At 43.1% G+C, this 19,393-nt stretch overlaps 1 protein-coding gene across 1 annotated transcript in view; it reads right to left on the reverse strand.

Annotated features, from left to right (window-relative positions):
• Positions 1-4,244: 4,244 nt before the first annotated feature.
• Positions 4,245-19,393, reverse strand: part of PPWD1 (peptidylprolyl isomerase domain and WD repeat containing 1) — a 58,245-nt gene continuing 43,096 nt past the window's right edge. The window contains exons 9-11 of the mRNA XM_082269100.1: positions 19,311-19,392; positions 12,267-12,449; positions 4,245-4,484 (exon numbers count right to left, since the gene is read on the reverse strand). Of these exons, the coding sequence (XP_082125226.1) occupies positions 4,341-4,484; positions 12,267-12,449; positions 19,311-19,392 (409 nt within the window). The 3' untranslated portion in view covers positions 4,245-4,340. The remainder of the gene's footprint in view (positions 4,485-12,266; positions 12,450-19,310; position 19,393) is intronic.

A 19,393-nucleotide genomic window follows, 5' to 3' on the forward strand; every position in this document is an offset into this window, starting at 1 on the left:
CTACTTGGACTTAGAGGGTTCGTTGATTCTAGGATCTATTTTAATTTTTCTGTTTTTAAAAAAAATGTTAAATCTCTTCTTTCCAACCATGTTTATGTCACCTTATGGTGAAGTTCATTGCTACATCTATGCCACATGTGTGGTCCAATTGTGGGCTAGCACCTCTCTGTATGGTCAATTGGAACCCCTTTCTTTTTGTCACCATTCTCACCACTGTATTGACAATGTTTGTAATATATCTATGCATACTTTAATAAAAATTATTGAAACTAAATGAGGCGAGAACTATGAGCCTCTGGCGCCCGCTGATGATGTCACTCGGCCAGCCCTACTACCTATGCAGCTTCCTGTTTAGCCAGGCTGGAAAGCACTGGCTCCGCCCCCACAGGAAGTGATACGCTGGACGAAAACTGCTCACACAGCGAGGCACGCCGAGCCAGCTGGGACACATGAGGCCTGGGAGGCCTTAAGCAGCAGTCCTCTCTCTCTCTCCAAGGCAGAAGGCAGCTAAACCACAGCCCCACTCCACTTCTCTAGGGAGGGATCATGCAGGCAACAAACGGTACAGCCATAACTTTGCAGGGAAGTTCCACCAGCCAACATCTGAGACCTAGAGATCCCCAGGTTCCTTCACGTGCAGCCTATTCTTCCGGCGGAAACACTAATACTGAGGTGTGGGCCTGGAGGACTGCCTTTTATTTAATTGGGGGTACGTGTTTCCTGTCTGGAGGGAGGAGCCCTAGGTCTCAGCAGCTGTCCTGAAAGACGTTTAGAGAAAATAATATAATGCATTCATCATATTGAACTGAACATAAAGTACCCATTCACACCTTTGCAGGCGTTGAAGTACCTCATTCATTCTAAATAGACTCTTTTTTTTTTTTTTTTTTTTTTTATAATTAAAACACACTTTCGACAACCAGTTCACCACAACACACATATCTGTGCATTGGGGTACCCTGGAGCACTGCAGCAGTTTAGTCTGTGTATAAGTGATAGGGTGCTATTCAGAAATGAGTGGCAACAAGATTACCATTACATTTTAGCACACATCACTTAAACAAAAAGGTAAAATCACCTGTATTGCTTTTGTAATATTAGCCGTTAAAATAATGATGAATGCTAGAGTATCACTAATAGTAGGTAAATGCCGTAACTTACAGAGCAGGTTAACGGGCTGTGCACCTTTTAGTTGAGGTTTTAGATATATGATCTACATAAGGCACAGATAATAACAGCAAACAAGAGTAAATCGGCTACCACTACATTAAAAGACAATGGCCTAGAAGTTTTAGTTTATATTGTTTCACAGAATTTAAATCATCATCCTCTAGTTATGGAAGTTGTTACTAGAATGTGGTAAAAAAAATGTTGGGTTACTAGAATTTAGGTGCAATTTTGCTTTAGCCAATGCCAAAGCAAGGCTTCACAACTAGCATAGAAGAGGTTTGTACTGGTAACCACTTAACCTGATATTACCTAGCATATTGGTACCAGGAGTCAATTTCCCATTAGCAGGGATCCTGCTTGAAAGAGGTTTTTATTAACTCAAAGAGGCAACTGCTATTTAATGATACTGCATTAGATTATTGGATGACTTTTATGAAGTTCTTCTTGTGAGCTCAATCTCACAAGTGTACTATATATTAAAAAAAAAAAAAAAAAAAAAGAAATGCTCTTACTCCTATTTAGGTGAATAGAGGAGAGGAAATTATATTAACTGCCAGTATATTATGAAATGAGATCCTCAGCAAATGCCTTAAAGCCAAACTTCAGGTTGATATAAAATACAATTTAATATGACCCTGTAATCATTAATACATCATCAAATGCAAGTACCTGAATTTGACCTGTTGCGGTCCCTTCACGGTTCATGTGCTGACATGCGGATAAAGGGAGAAAACCAAGAGCCCAAAAATTAGGTTTATCACTGCGTGTTTCCTTTTTCACTATTCAGTCACAGGCTGGAGCAGGTCCATGACAGCATGAGCTCAAGGGAATAGGATTATATGATGCTGGACATCCAAGGAAATCCAGTGGCAGAAAAGAAGTACTGTGGGGGACAAATCTGGACTGAAGATGAAAATTGCAGCAGAAATGTAATTGCATTTTGTACTGGACTGTTTTTATCTAATTTCTCTGGTGTTAAATGCTCATGTACACCGACACTGTGGAAGTCCCCCTTACCACCTACAGTTTCCCAGTGGATAAAACTGGTTGAGGACATCAGGATAAAAAGGGAGGATCTCACATGCTCCCTAAAAGGACACAAATTCTAAATATACTGCTACATAGTACTACTGGAATTAACCTGTACAGATGACTTTAAACAATTACTGTCCAAGTGAGAACTCGCCCTTTTCGTTATTACACTTTTAACCTGAAAGTGCTTCAGTGGGTGTTCCCTGCCTGACTCGCCACCCCCCCCCCCCCCTCATCTGTTCTCTTACTTTAATTGCTCTTCTTTTTTGCCTATATAACCTTACAAGTTTAACGCTGCAGCCAAGACTCTTCTTTCAGTACATAGAAGAGAGTCTCCTCTCTGTAGTATGCCCAGTTTGTGTGTGGCTATAAGAAACTTTGACTCCCCTTCGAGATGCCTTGTACACTAAATCTCATGCTGGATATCTATACTGATATGGACTGGGTAATGTGTTCGAAACGAAAGGATGCCACATCCTTTGATGAAAATTAAAATTATGAACCTACAGAGGGCTGAACTCAGACACCCCAAAAATCAAAGTGAAAGAATGATGCAGCAGGCTAGTCCATTTTGCTGAAATTTCATTGCAGCAACCTAAAGTGGTACTCAATAGTTTGTATGGCCCCCCCGCGTGCTTGCATGCATGCCTGACAACATTGGGGCATGCTTCTAATGAGATAATGGATGGTGTCCTGGGGTATTTCCTCCCAGATCTGGACCAGGGCATCACTGAGCTCCTGAGGTGCAACCTGGCAGTGTCGGATGGACCGAAATACAATGTCCCAGAGGTGTTTTGTTGGGGCCATTCAGTAGTATCAATTCCTTCATTCTTCAGGAACTGGCTGCATACTCTCGTCACAGAAGGCCAGGCATTGTCATGCACCAGGAGGAACTCAGAACCCAGAACCCACTGCACCAGCGCAGGGTTTGACAATGGGTCCAAGGATTTTATCCCGATTCCTAATGGCAGTCAGGGTGTCATTGTATAGCCTGTAGAGGTCTGTGCGTCCCTCCATAGATATGCTTTCTGAGAAAAGACCATCACTGACCCACCACCAAACCGGTTGTGCTGAATGATTTTACAGGCAGCATAACCTTCTCCACGGCTTCTCAAGACCCTTTTACGTCTATCACATGAGCTCAGGGAGAACCTGCTGTCCTGGTTTATTTATTTATTTTTAGGTACAGAGCTGGGACAGTTCAAACCCCCCAGCCGGATTGAAACCACCGATTCCATTTACCGTCTCCCATAATTTAATTAGCTCAGGAGGTAACATACTTGTATGAATGACTGTTACTTCAAAACCATTTGCCAAGTAAACATGACACAAATGCTGTGCTGCTCTCGGTTAAATAATACAACTTTTAAAGTACATAAAGATCAAAAAAGGCAGAAATATACAACACGACAACAGTGTATTTTCAGCTCTGAATTCCTTGGAGGGTCAGAGCATTGTTCTCACACACAAGCATTGGCCTGGATCTCCAGTGGTCTGACCTAACAATGGTCCAATCAACAAGGCTGCAAGGAAAGCTAGATGGCTGTTTATTGGAGGTGAGTGCAGAGAAGGCTTGTCGTACTGCTGGAGAACAGGGCCGCTGTGTGTGAAAGCAGCAGTCTGACTCTCCAAGGTGCTGTCAAGCACAGGGTATTTTAACCCTTGCTGCAGCCTTTAGGCAAAAAAAAAAAAAAACGAAATAAGGTGCATTACTGGATATGCAGCCTGATTACATTACAGCAAACAGAAAAAGGAAGAGAAGAGAGAAAAGGACTGAAATTTGGCTAGAACAACTTTACCGCTTGCATTGTGAACTTTGACAATTACTTTACAGGATCTGTAATTAAACTGGTCAGTGAAGGCGTACCCTAAAGCTTGTTTTTACTGCTTTCTATGAATGTTCAAAGTCTTCTATAAAATTCTACCTAAAAAGACTATTAAATCATTTCATAATCAATTTAATTATTTAAACATATAATAAAAAATACAGTGATTCAATACAAAGTATAGAGAGAGATGTAGACATTTTAGGTTTAAAAACAAAGGTTCACTGAAAGATGTCAACAACAGAGTCTTCCAAACAATAAAACACACACACGCCATCTGTACATATGCCACAAAATTAAAAACACACCCAGCTACTTGACAGTGATGCTAATAATGGTGATGTCTTCATATGGCTTATCCGTCTTAGGGTTAACTTTGACATTTGCGATCCTTTGGACAACTTCCATTCCTTTGGTTACTCGCCCGAACACTGTGTGTTTGTTGTCAAGCCAAGGCTGTGAGAGAAGAGAAAACAGATCATTATCCAAACAAGAACCTGCGTAGAGCTACTTGCCTGTCAGGGGAAAATCCCCTTATATTTCAGAAAGCGCATTACCTCCTAGGCTGAGGAGGGATCCACAACATATTACCATTCTAGACAGGCTGAAGAATTAAAGGTTTGCATACTATATGCCAACACACAGAGAAGAATTGCATACATATGTGGATGATGATTCTGGGAAGACATCGCTGCTTAAGAGAAACAGACCTACTGTGAGGCATTTTTTGAGGCCCAGACTAATACAAACCTTATTGTGTTTTCATTTGTCAATTAAACTATTAAAACCAGATAAAATAAAAGCCACATGAAATGATTAATGCTAAATGACGTCTGTGGTTACATGTGTACTACTCTTAAATGAAAATAACCTTTTTAGTTTTATTTTGCACAGCTGCACAGCAGAAAGTCTCACTTTGGGGGCCTTTTTTCAGAATAGTACACAAAGAAAATCGTGCTGTGGTCACCATCCATTGTCCTGCACAGCCTTTTCAACACTTTTACCCTAATTAAACCGCTTTCAACACATAACTAGCGGCATCTCAACAAATTCATAGCATAAGGCAAGTATGAGGTGTGAGACCGAATATACTAGTTTGTGTCAAATTAAATTGTGGTCCACTCAAAGATGTCCCCCAGAGGCCATGACTGTGTGCAATTAAGCTTGTATTATTGCAATCCATTTGCCAGCCTCCAATAAGGACAACTGCAGAACGTGCTCCAACCACTATAACCAAGGTCTCAGTCCACAGGAGGTCTGTAAAGAACAGCAAATGCCACAGAGGTTATAGTAAATCTCTCAAAAGTGAAGGAAATTTCCCTTTAGACAACGGACACTAAAACATGAACTGCCAATTGGAAGAGATTGTCCTCTTTTCCTCTTCTGGTGGCAACTAAAATTGTTAGATTTTTCCCTCACTTTTGGTCCCGATGACAGTGGCCCCCAAGACAAAACAGAAAATGTCTCCCTAACCAGGACATAGACATCATTAAAGAAGAATTCTAGGTTTACTTTGACTTTAAATAGTTCCATTAGTTAATGGATGCAGCCACGGTCTGCGCTGTACTACACTGTAGCAGAGAAAAGTACATACAGTATGTGGCGTTGTGTTCCTCGGCCATTTGGGTGACTTTCTGACTTGCTACTGGAACTAAATCTAGTTAACCTGAATGCATCTCCACCATTCAGAAGAAGCTTTGTATTCTTAGCAAATGAATACAAACATTCCTCTGATTGGCTGAGGTGGAAATAGTGACATCGTCTGCCCACCTATCCAGCTTGGCCAATTACAAGTGACTAAACAGTGAGCAGAAATTGTTTTACACATCCTATCTCCAACAATGCATACTGCAAGCCTTGAGAGGTAAACTCCTTATTCAAATGTCACTGGAAAAAAAGTAAGAATTGCTGAGCCCCCATTCACACTAAAAATTGTTTTTAACCATTTGAAGACCGCCTAACTGGGAATTTACATCACCGTTTTTAAGTGGAATACCAGGGGTTATGGCTGCAACAATATGCCATGACCCCAGTATTGTTTTTTTCAGCCGGCGATTCTTGAACCATTAAAAGTGAGCAGAGTTGCTGATTAGCCACTGGATCACTTTCCTGTGGGTCTTGGGCTTACCTGGATGATCTGCGGGCCCCGTAACCGATTCAGCAGTTGCGGCAGCTGATCACAGAGATTAGCTGAGGAAAGATGGCCTCCGCTAATCTCTATGGACTATGAGGACTTAAGGGACGTCATGAGATCACTTCTGGTTCCAGCCCAATGTACACACACAATGACATTTTTTTTTTTTTTGAAAAGCATGAGATCAATGCTATTTTTATTTTTTTTTTAATCTCATACCCTCCACTGTAGAGGAGAGATGTGGGGTTATAGACCCCACATCTCTCCATAAAGGGCATCAGTCATGCTCTATGGTTATCGCAAGTGATGTTTACATTTCTTCCGATAAAAAAAAAAAAAGTATTTAAATGTATTTTTTTTTAAAAAGTGCCCCTATTCCCCCATGCTACCACACAGTGGTGAACGCACACATGGGTCATACCCACATATGTACACAATGTTTGTACCACATGTGAGGTATCCCCAGAACATCAGAGCGAAAGCAATAATTCCAGCATTAGACCTCCTCTGTATCTAAACTGGTAACCTGTAAGCATTTTTAAAGCGTCGCCTACAGAGATTTAAGTACCATAGTTTGCGCAATTCCACGAGCATGTGCAATTTTAAACCATACCAAGTAACAGATCTACTTACTTAGCAGAATATCTTTCATATTTAACAGGAAAAAAAACATTTGGTTGTATATTATGTTTTATTTCATTAAATTGTATTTTTTCCCTAAAAACTGCATTTGAAAAACCGCTGCGCAAATATCGTGTGACATAAAAAATTGCAACAACCTATTCTCTAATGGACACAGCTCCATATCTTCTTGACCCTTGAGTTTATGCTGCCCCTACAGGAGTAGGACACTAGGCGTAAAAAGTTTGACTATGCCTATAGGGCAGTCCCAGGGGGTATAATCCCACTTCCTGCTATAGGTCTTCAGTTTTTTAACAAGCAGTGTCAGAATTACATATAACCCAACTCAATAGAGGGGTGGGTGCTGTGTTTGTCAATGAACATCAGAGAAAAGGGTTTTACGGTAAGGCAAAATTCCAGTTTTCTCTTTCGTTCGCAGCTCCATATCTTCTTGACCCTTGGGACATCGCATAGCAGTGTCAACATGAGGAGTAATAAGAACACAGCAATAAACATACTTCTCAAAGGCTAAACGTAGCCAACCAGGGAAAACAGGAGCTCACCTAACAGAAAAAAAAACACCCTAAAAAAACGGACTAATCCTCTCCAACAGCGGCCTGCAAAACCTCGCGGCAAAAAGCAGCATCCGCAGACGCAAACACATCCACCTCATAAAATTTTATGAAAGTGTGCAGGGACAACCAGGCTGGCCGCCTTACAAACATGCACCACTGACGCCTGATGAAGGAAGGCCCAAGAGGCACTGAGCGCCCTTGTAGAATGCGTCTTAACAGGGAAAGGAGGATCCTGACCCTTCATGAAATAGACCTGCACCACCGTCTGCCTGATCCATCAGGAAATGGTCACAGCAGACACTGCCAGCCCCTTACGGGGTCCACCCTTATAGACAAACAGGGAATCCGATTATTGGAACGACTACCAACGGGGACACTAGTTCTGGTGACCCTATGGAATTCCTTTAAATTGCAAGGATTTCCACTCACTTACGGTTTTGGATATGGAACAGGAAGTGAAGGTAAATCTCCCCAATGGGACACGATAGCAAAAGATTGACAGGGGTTATAACTAGAGATCGACCGATTATTGGCAACGCCGATACATCAGGGGCCGATATGCACTTTCCCTGAAATATCGGAATGGGCTTTTGATTTACCGATATTGCCGATATTTTTGTGATGTCATCGCGTATGTTGCGCCATGCGCCTCTGCGCACTGGACAGCTCTTAGGCCGCCTCCCTCTGCCTCCTACTCCCCGCTGCCACACTGGAGTCTGCATGCGGCACAGGCGGTTGGTCGGGACAAGAAGAATTCTGCTACATCTAGTGAGTGCAGTGACCAACAGTCTGACACAGGCCACAGCTCTCCAGCCACAGGCCCTGGGCCTGTACGTGCCAGGCCAGCCACCACACAGGGTGCCAGCCAGCCACTCACCCACCACACAGTGCCAGACAGACAGCCAGTCACCCACCCACCAACAAGTGCCTGCCAGCCAGACAGCCACCCACAACAGGGTGCCAGCCAGGCACCCACCACACGGTGCCTGCCAGCCAGACAGCCACCCACCCACAACAGGGTGCCAGCCTGCCACCCACCACACTGTGACTGCCAGCCAGACAGCCACCCACAACAGGGTGCCAGCCAGCCACCCACCACATGGTGCCAGCCACCCACAACAGGGTACCTGCCAGCCACAACAGGGTACCTGCCAGCCACCCACAACAGGGTGCCAGCCACCACAGGGTGCCAGCCAGCCACCCACCACACGGTGCCTGCCAGCCAGACAGCCACCCACAACAGGGTGCCAGCCAGCCATTTTGTGTAGAGCATAAATTAGTGTCTGACTCCTTTCTTGTTTCAATGGAGATGGATGGAGATAGAAAAATTAAAAAGTGTGGTCTGGGAATATTTCTCTTCTCCATCACCAGGAAAATCAGTACCACTGTGGAAAACATGCAAAAACAAACAATGTGAGCATGGGATCAATAACTGCAAAACCAAAAATACATCTAATCTTTGGGCCCATCTAAGAGTTCATCATCTTGAATTGTATCATGTAGGACAGAAAAAACAAAATGAATCATCCCTATCCCAAGCAACAATAACAGATGTGTTTCAGAAAATAAATCAGGTGGCAAAAATCTGATGGAAGATCACAACTGCTGGACAGAGAAATCACTATGATGACGGTCACTGATAACCAGCCATTTACAATAGTGTCTGACTCTGGATTTAAGCGGTTGATGTCCATAGTTGAGCCAAGATACACACTGAAGAGTGACAAGTTTTATCGAACTGAAATGCTGCAAAAGATTCACCAAAAGGTCGTTGACAAAGTTAAGACTATGCTGCAACCCAGGAATGCTGGCAACTCACTCTCATTCACGACGGACTGCTGGTCAGGACAAACAGAATCACTAATGAGTCTTCCATGCCACTACATTGACAGCGGATGGACAAGAAGGCATTTGGTGTTTAATACAAAAGTGATGCAAGGATCCCACACTGGGGAGTACATTAAAGAAATGTTTCTAGGCATGCTAGAAGAATGAGGAATCAGCAAAGACCGAATGATGCTTGTGCTGGGAGACAGTGGAGCGAACATGGTTAAAGGTATGAGACTTGCTAAAGTGTCAGACCTCAGTTGCATGGCACACACCCTCCAACTGGTGGTAAATAATGGTCTGTCACACCAGAAAGCTTTGCTGGACATTATTACCATGCCAAAGAAGTGCGCAGGCCATTTACACCATTCTGTTCTTGCCAAACAGCGACTGGGGTTCATTCAGGAAGACTTTGGCCTACCCAAAAACAACCTGATACAGGCTGCTCCAACACGATGGAACTCAACGCTACACATGTTACAGAGGATGCTGGAGCAGAAGGGAGCTCTCACTATATATTCTGGTGAATATGGACTTGAGGACATTCTTGCCCTACTGCAGATCAGTGGGATATAGTAGGCAACATTATAGAGACGCTCATACCATAGAAGGAAGGGACATTGGAGGTGAGTCATTACGACTCATCTGTTTCCTTTGTGATTACATGTGTGAGAGTCCTGAAGATGCTTCTTCAACAGAATGAAGGACCCAACACGTGGCATCAAAGCATGTAGGCAGACCATGAGGGACAGCCTCGCCAATTTGCTTGCATGTCTTTTGGATCCTCGATAAAAAGAACCATCCTTTCTCCTCTGATTATGTATTGGCCAAAGCAATGGCTGACAGAAGATATTCAACATAAGGTGCAGGAGGTTCCTCCTGACGAAAAGAAATGTCAAGGACAAGAAGAGAAGGTTTCTGATGTGGAAGAGCAGGATGCAGGAGAAAAATGTCCCAAAAGACAACGGACAGAAGAGAACATTCATCGTGGTCAAATAGATGCAATGTTCAGCGTTTTATTGGGGCCTCATGCAGAGGATTCATCAGAATTGGCAATAATGAGCCTGGATGATGAACTTCATCTCTATTTAAAGGAACCAGTAGTTGATAGAAGAAGTGATCCTCTTCAGTGGTGGAAAGAAAATGAGGCACGCTACAAAAGACTTGCTTCTCATGCTAGAAGATACCTTTCTGCTCCTCCTTCCTCAGTACCAAGTGAGCGTGTTTTTATAGTGAAGTGGTAGCAATTTATGAAAAGAAAAGAAGCCGTTTAACTGGTGAACATGCTGAAATGTTATGCTTTCTGCACTATAATGTTGTTCTACTTAACTGGGAGTATTGATTTGAAAGTGTAGCTAGTCTATAGAGTAGTATCTGTCCACCAGTCCACTGAGTCTGTCCAATCCACTGTCTAGCTTGTGTCTATCTATTTTTTTCTAACAGTTTTGCATTGACTGCACTGCATTGGAGTCAGTGCCAGTGGACTACTGCTGCAGTAGAAAGCCACTCACTGTTGCAATCATTTTAAATCACTACTGCAGTAGTGATTTAAAATTATTCCAATGAGTGAGTGCCCTACTGCAGCGGTAGTACACACAGTCCAATCCACTGTGTAGCTGTTGTCTTGCTTTTCTTCTAGCAGTATTGCACTGACTGCAGTAGTTGCAGTAAGTGCCATACTGCAGTGCAGATAGTCCTCCACTGACTCAGAATCCAGTCCAATCCACTGTGACATGTGTAGCTGTTGCCTTGCTCTTTTTATAGCAGTTGTGGAGTGTGTATGTGTATTTTATTGTGTAGCTGTTGCCTAGTTTTTTTTTTTTTTTTTTTACTAGCAGTTTTGCGCTGACTGCACTGCAGTAGTGAATTAAAATTTTTTATATTGCAGTGAGTGAGTCCACTACTGCAGCACTTTATTATACATAATGCACAATCAGATGATGTGAAATGCTAATGTCCAACTCCGTGCATTTGAAGTTTTCCTATCAGTTTTTATGCAGTTAAGGTGTGAAGAATGAGCACTTAATGTTAATGAAAAAAAGGTTAACATGGTTGTTAAGAGATTTGTGTCGAAATTTGTGTTTTTTTGGGTAATTTTTACATGCGTGAAAATATCGGCCGATACCGATATGCGATCGGCAAAATATCAGTATCGGCAACGAAAAAACGATATCAGTAGATGACTAGTTATAACCATTCCTTTCGCTACCCAAAAGAAAAAAAGGTTTTGCCTTAGTTCTACTTGAATGGTATTCTAAGCGTCTCCGCAATTTCATTTTCTTTTCGATATATCTACACAGGTATCTATTGGTGGGGCTTATAAATAGTTTTGGTAAACAATGAGCTCATCTAGGAGTGGTCAAACACCGCTTTACATTTTTTGGCTGTGCTATGGAAATTAGCATTTTCCATAATACAAACTTTTTTTTGGTTATAGGATCATCTAATATACAAAAGCTGCCCACACAAGGCCTTTAAAAAAAGAGACAGCAAACTTCTGCTAAATAGGTCTCTGCCTTTTTTTTGTTCCAGTCTTTTAACTGTTTCTTTACATTGTAATATTATGACGACAAATGAATCATGAAGTAATACAAGATGAATTCCAGAGAAAACGAACATTGTATTGTAAGAAAAAAACAAAAGCATTTTACAGGAGTTAGGTAATCAACCCACATTGGTATGAGAGTGTACTGCAATGGCTAATGACTCAAGATTTGTAAGCGTATGTTGACAGCTAAGGTCAAGAATTTACCACTATAGTGTGGTTTCGAAACAGAATGACTTCTAAGTTAACTGAAGTTTACACATACATACAGAAGGTTTGTGAGGGCATAGATGGTAGGGGAGTGTAAGAAACAGCTAAAGAGGCTAGACCTGGCCTTTCTACAGAATTATTATTGACATAAGTCAATTCATTCCATTTTCTATTTATTTTTGTTTTATACACCCTTCCAGATGTTACACGGGTTGAGATTGGAAGGAAGCAGATTCTTTAAATATAGTAGGCAAAGCACCTTTATGGTCATAGCAATTTATGATTACATTACACAAGACATCCATGCATGTATAATATTCTCTTACAGTTGGAACCACTGTCAGGAAGAACTGAGAGCCATTGGTGCCTGGGCCTGCATTAGCCATACTGAGGGTGTAGGGTCGGTCATGTCTTAGCGTGGCATGGAACTCATCTTCAAACTCTCCACCCCAAATACTTTCTCCACCCATTCCAGTTCCTGTAGGATCTCCTGTTTGAATCATGAACCCCTAAGAAGAAATAGTCAGAAAGTTAAATATAAAAACACAAGTCAGGAAAATGCCAGGTATGGCAATTGCAAATGGTAAGTTTACAAAGTACCCATGTGTATACACTCCCCGCTACCCTGCATGAGCTGCAAACTGCCTCAAGTCTCAGCACAAAATGAAAGTATACTCATAAGAAAATTAACACAACCTTAACACAAAGCAGTAATCAATGTGTGCTAGATCTGTACACTTTAAAGTTTATGCTCAGCCAAATAATTTTTTATTCGTTTTGATTAAGGTGGGAACGTTAAGAACCCGTGTCAGTTTTTTTTACCATTCTCCAGGGTTCCATTAGAGGCAGTTAACCTTCACTTCCTATCCTGTGGATAACATTTTACCAGACATGGGTAGATCTAACAGAACCCCAGAGAGCAGTAAAATCAGTTCTAATCCTTCCTCGCTCCACTTAAACAAGAAAAAAAAAAAAAGTCTGGCTTGGCATAAGTTTACTGTAATACATTTATACAGCATTTTGCACAATGATCTGACCCCTTACATCGATTCCGGTCCCACAGGAACCTGCAATCTAACATCCTGTAACAGACAAGTCTTTAGGACCTGAGGATCTAAAGCCTTGTACACACAATGAGACTATCAAATTAATGATTGTCCTTATTTTTTTGCATGCTAGTCTTAGATCGAAAATTAAGAGGTTACTAAAAAGGTACGAAAAGTCTTGTACTACAGAATACAACTTCGGAAGTGATGATTGTAAAGTATTTTTTCATTCCTGAGCATGCGTGGTCCTTGCATTTTTTTCCAGACAAATACTGTACTAATTAAATGAAAATGGTTCGTTTTTGGATCATACAAGAAAAAAAAAAAAAAATGGGATTTTTGTACTTACCATAAAAAGAAAAATGTATTTCTCCAAGTTCATTGGTGGACACAGTTCTCCATTATTCAGAACCATAGGGTTATATTGCCCCCTACAGAACTAGAACACTAGGCAGAAAAAAAAAAACCCCAAAAGAAATAAATAAATAAATAAATTAGCTACGCCTATGGGCAGTCCCAAGTGGTATACTCCTCCTCTTTGCTATAGGTCTTCAGTTTAGTAACAAGCAGTGTCAGAAGTATTACAACTCCATAGAGGGGTGGGTGCTGTGTCTGTCAATGAACTCAGAGAAATGGATTTTAGGGTAAGTACAAAAATCACATTTTCTCTTTCGTTCATTGACAGACACAGCTCTCGATTATTCAGAACCATAGGGACGTCCCCAAGCAGTGCAAAACAGGGGGTGGGAAAACAAAAATAATCCCAAGGCTAAAACACAACCAGGTAAACAGGAGCTCACCAAAAGACAACTGGAGCCCAACCTTAACAATACACCCCCACAGAGGGAAAAACAGCAACCTGCAAAACTTTGCAGCCAAAGGAAGCATCTGCAGATGTTAACACACCCACTTTGTAGAATTTAGTGACAGTGTGCCTGACGACCAAGTGGCCGCTTTGCAAACCTGCGCCACTGACACCAGATGACGGAAGGGACAAGAAGCACTAAGCGCCCGAGTAGAGTGCGCCGTTACAGGGAAAGGAGGAACCGAACCTGACCCTTGATAGAAAAACAGACAAGGAAAAAATCAACCCCTGGAAGGGGGAAGAACAAAATTGGGGATTTTTAAAGGTGCCAGTAATTTGAACATCAGAACATTATTTAAAAAACGTACAAATTTAATTTCAATAGTTAAAAAAGAATCAAACAAAAAATAAACAGAAATACAACATAATTAAAATCAATTGTTTGCTGTGTACATTAGAAAAAGTTATATATATATATATATATATATATATTTATTTGCAGTAATGTCATGGAGTAGCAATCCCGACGTGTTTCACTAGAATGGTTTACCTCGGGGGATAGATTTTAAGCTCCTTCCAAGGTGATGTGGGCAAGATTATTTTATATTATATATAGCTGTCGGATCAAGGTATACATCAGAGGGTAAATTGGTCAACTGAATAGTTCATTTACAGGATATAGAAACATCCAATTATTGATTTTCCTAATAAACTCAGGGATATCTTCTGATCAAGATTATATACCGAATCCAGTTATCCGGTAAGATTCATGTATGTGAAAACACCAAATATATATATATATATATATATATATATATATATATATATATATATTATATATATATATATATATATATATATATATATATATATATATATATATTATATATATATATATATATAATATATATAATATATATAATATATATATATATATATAAATAATCTTGCATGCATCACCTTGGAAGGAGCTTAAAATCTATCCCCTGAGTAAACCGTTCTGGTGAAACATGTCGGGATTGCTACTCCATGACATTACTGCAAATATATATATTTATTAATGTTGTATGTCTGTTTATTATTACATTTTTGGTTGATTCTCTTTTAACTATTGAAATTAAATTTGTGCATTTTAAATAAATGTTCTGATGTTCAAATTACTTGCACCTTAAGAATTCCCAATTTTGTTCTTCCCCTTCCGGGGTTGAATTTTCTTGTCCGCTCGTATTGGGATGTGGTGCCTTTGACTCACTCTCCAGACAACTCTCTTTCTTCCTTGATAGAAAAGGCGTGACCATGAGTCATGGTCTGTCTGACCATCTGGAAATGGTGGCAGAAAAAGCGGACAGCTTTTTTCTTGGCCTGTCCGTGATTGCAACAGTGAGTCTGACTTCCGTAAAGACTCCGTGGCTGCAAAATACATCCAAAATCAAAATCGCCCGAACCACATCCAGGTTATGCAAAGCAAAATCCTTAGGATGTTTGGGCCTGGGACACAGGGAAGGAAGGCAACACAATGTCTTCATTCAAATGGAAATCAGAGACAACCTTTGGAAGGAACGACATGGGCGAAGAACCACCTTATCTTTTTGGAATACCAAGTAAGGGGTACGACAAGATAACGCCGCCAGCTCAGACACCCTGCGAGCAGAGGCGATAGCCACTAAAACGGCCCCTTCCTGGGACAGCGTAGGCAGGAATCTTCCAAATATTTTCAAAGGGAGGCTTCTGGAGAACTGAAAGCACCAGGTTCAGATCTCAAGGCAGTAGAGAAGATCGCACTGGTGGAGTCAGATGTTAAACTTAAATAAAAAAAGGTATGCACCAGGGAGTGCGTGGCCAGAGGTCGCAGAAAGAAGACTGCCAAGGCAGACACCTGGCCCTTGAAGGTACACAAAATCTAAAGGCCAATTTCTGCTCAACACCTCGTTGTACAAAAGCCAAAATTCGAGCCATTGAAAAATAGCGAGGGTGAACTCCAATTGACTCACACCACGAAATGTACGCTTTCCACATACCATGGTAGATCTTCCTATTAGCTAGATTTCCTAGCCTTCAGTAGTGTCGGAATCGCTGACCTGGGCAAACCTCTATCCTTTAACACCTGGCATTCAACAGCCAGGCCATCAAATCCAGCGACTAAAGCAGGATGGAATATCGGCCCTTGAGACAGTAGATCCTCCCTGAGAGGCAGTCTCCAAAGGACGTTGGCGACCAGTCGTCCGAGGTTGGTGTACCAAGACCAACGAGGCCAGTCCGGAGCCACTAAAGTGACAGGAATCCCCTCGGCTTCGATTCTGCACGAAAGTCAGAAAAGCATAAAATCATACGATACTGGCCCCACGGGGCCACCAAAACATCTGTGGCATTTGCCAAAGGATCACGTGACCTTGCCACAACCTCGGTAACTTTCTGTTGAGCCGGGATGCCAAAAGATCCATCTTGGGGGGCCCCACCAGAGACACAGCTGATTAAACACATCCTGATAAAGGGTCCGCTCCCCTTTGTCCAACGCCTGCCAACTGAGATAGTCCGCCTGCCAGTTTTCCACTCCTGGAATGTGTACGGTGGAGAAGGCCGGAACAAAGCGCTTTGTCCACTGGAAAAAACGCAGGCTACTTCCAGGGCTACCAGCACACTCTTTGTTCCGCCCTGGTGATTGACATAAGCCACCGCAGTGGCACTGTCTGGCTGGATCAGCACCGGAAGCCCCCGGAGTCGATCTTTCCAGTGATCCAGGCACAGCCTGATTGCCCGAAGTTCCAAGATATTGATCAGCAGTCTGGACTCTTCCAACGTCCAACAACACTGAGCAAGGCTCAGTCCCAGGACACCTCCCCACACGTACAGACTGGCATTCGTAGTGACCACTGTCCAATACAAGGGGAGAAAGGGTTTTCCCTGGCAAAGAACGAAGCCAAAATACCAGAGACCCCCTGGTTTACCGGCTCAGCCAAATCTGGTTGTCCAAAGACCCCAGACACATGTCCCATTTTACCAGGATTTCCCTGTGAAAAGGGCCTCGAGTGGAACTGTGCAAACAGAACGGCCTTAAAAAAAGGTAGATACCATTAACCACCCGCATGCAAGCCCGGAGGGAGGACCACCTGCTGGACAGTAGTAGGTGAATAGCAGCATGCCAATTCTGGAGCTTGTCCAGAGGAAGGAACACTCTGGCTAGGGCTGAATCCAGAGTCTGATCCAGATAATCCAATTTTCTGGATGGATTCAGAGCAGACTTCTCAGAACTCTTTCAGGGTCTGTATAGTGATCTCCAGGTCATCCATCAGGGCAGCAGAGGACTTCGCTCGCAAGAGGAGTTCGTTCCAGGTAGTCCAGTACCGCAATCCTCCGCTGACGTAGCAACCGGGACCAACACTTTTGTGAAGACCCGAGGAGCCGAGGCGAGACCAAAAGGAAACTGCCACTAACTGGTAATGATCCTCTCCCACAGCAGCAAGAAAGTTCCCCCCGATGAAGGGATGCCACCGCCGTGCGAATGGACTCCATTCTGAGCTTCTGTACCTGCACAAAGCAGTTCAGGGCCTTGAGGTCCAAAATTGGATGAACCATGCCCTCCTCCTTTGGGACCATGAACAGGTTTGAATAGAAACCCTGATACTGGAACCAGGACAATCACACCCTGAAACAATAGGTCTCGCACCGCCCCAAGGAGAGCTTGCAATCGGTCCAGGACAGACACACATTGGAAGGGAAGAACCTTTCGGGAGGGCAATAACGAAACTATCTTGTAACCAGACAGTATCCCTTCATGGACCCATTGGTTGTTCACCAAGGAGGTCAATGGGCCTGGAAACCAGCAAAGGCGTCCCCCCCCACCCTAGCCACTGAAGAGGGTGCACCTTCATGCTGAAAGAGCCTTGTCTGTGGGTCTAGAGAATCCTGCTCTCAGCTTTCCAGAACAAGGCCACTTGGAACCTCCCGAGGAGGACTTAAAAGGTTTGAACCCTGGTCAGTGGACCCTGCAGGACGAAAAACTTCTTGTGAGCCGAGAAAGACGAACCACGTCTACGATGAGGTTCTTTCCCCTTTCCAGACTGTGGAAGCAAGGTAGTCTTCCCCCCTGTGAGACTCTTAATAGGGGGGCCATCCATGGTAGCCCCAAACAGGCGATCGCCTGGAAAGGGTAAAATCAGACCAAGCTTTTTTAGAAGTCTGGTCCACAGACCAACACTTAAGCCACAATACACGCTCAAGCGTCCCTGCCGAAACAGAAATCAAGGGAACAGCGCCCAAAAAGTCATAGCAGACAAAACTGCAGCCCCCTGGACCAACCGATCCGCCACCCAGCAAAGGCACGTGGAATCTGCTCACCCTCTACGTCATGGGGCAAAGGCTTAGCCCACTCAGTGTTTGCGACACCAGGGCAATGACCAGGACTGGCCTAAGCGACGTGAACATATTGCAGGCCACAGACTTCGTCTTCCTGTCAGCGGGATCTTTAAATCCGGAGATTCCTATACCGGAATCATTGTTGTTGTGTTCAACCTGGAGACAGGGGGGTTCACCAATGGTGGAACACTTAATTTCTTGAGCAGAGACTCATCAAATGGGTATTGCACCGCAAAAGTGTGTAGGAAGCACAAAAGGACGTTTCGGACACTCCCACTCTTTAGAGCCAAATTTGACAAAACAAGAGGGATAAGATAACACATTTAGTGCGTCAACTAGCGCCTTCTTGTGCGCAGCTGCGGAGGTGGAGGAATCATCCTCACTATCTGATAATCAGGGAGCGTGGCTGCAGACCCTGCAGGCTGGGCCACGTCTGCGGCGGCCGAGTCAGATTCAGGATCCGAGGAGAAAGAGGAGGCAGGGAAGGCGGGGGATGCTCCTGAGACTCCATAAGTAACAAGGGTGACATCCACAAAAAGTGTCTAGCACCGCTATGGCCACCCCCACTGCGCTGGTAGCATTACTGGGTCATCATGACCAGACTGGGGTGACCACTGGATCTGGATTATCCAGCCCATCGCCCAGTCCACCAGTTGATTGCAGATCTCGCAGGAAAGAGAAAAAAAATAAAATAAATCAGGAGGAAAAAAAGAAGTTTAAAAAAGGAAAGAATTGCCAGGACCAGAGATCCCAGCGGGGAACTAGGTCCTTACTCCTGACTAGGCAGAGAGAAAAAAAAAAGACCTATAGCGTGAGAGGGGGGGGGGGGGGGATGGGGGGGGGGGGGGGGAGTATACCACCTGGGATTGCCTAGTGTCCTAATCTTGTAGGGGGCAATATAACCCTATGGTTCTGTTCTGAATAGTGGAGAGCTGTGTCCCTCAAGAACGAAAGAGAAAATGTGCTTGTTTATTCAGATAATTTGGCATGAACGGTTGTGATCAGCTCTCAAAAGCTGTGTACCAACGGTATCTTTCGTTAAATTTCCTGACTGTTTACTAGGCAGAAGTATGAACATGGCAGCTTTTACTTTCCAATTACAAAGGGGTCATTTGACACCAAATATTTCAAAAGCAGATCAATTAAATTACAGTAAACATTCTTACCTTAATAATTCGGTGAAATACATGGCTATTGTAGTAACCATTGCGGCTATGCACACAGAAGTTTTCCACGGTTTTGGGACACC

Source organism: Pelophylax lessonae (assembly GCF_965119305.1).
Source record: "Pelophylax lessonae genome assembly, chromosome: 1".
Classification (NCBI taxonomy): Eukaryota; Metazoa; Chordata; class Amphibia; order Anura; family Ranidae; genus Pelophylax; species Pelophylax lessonae.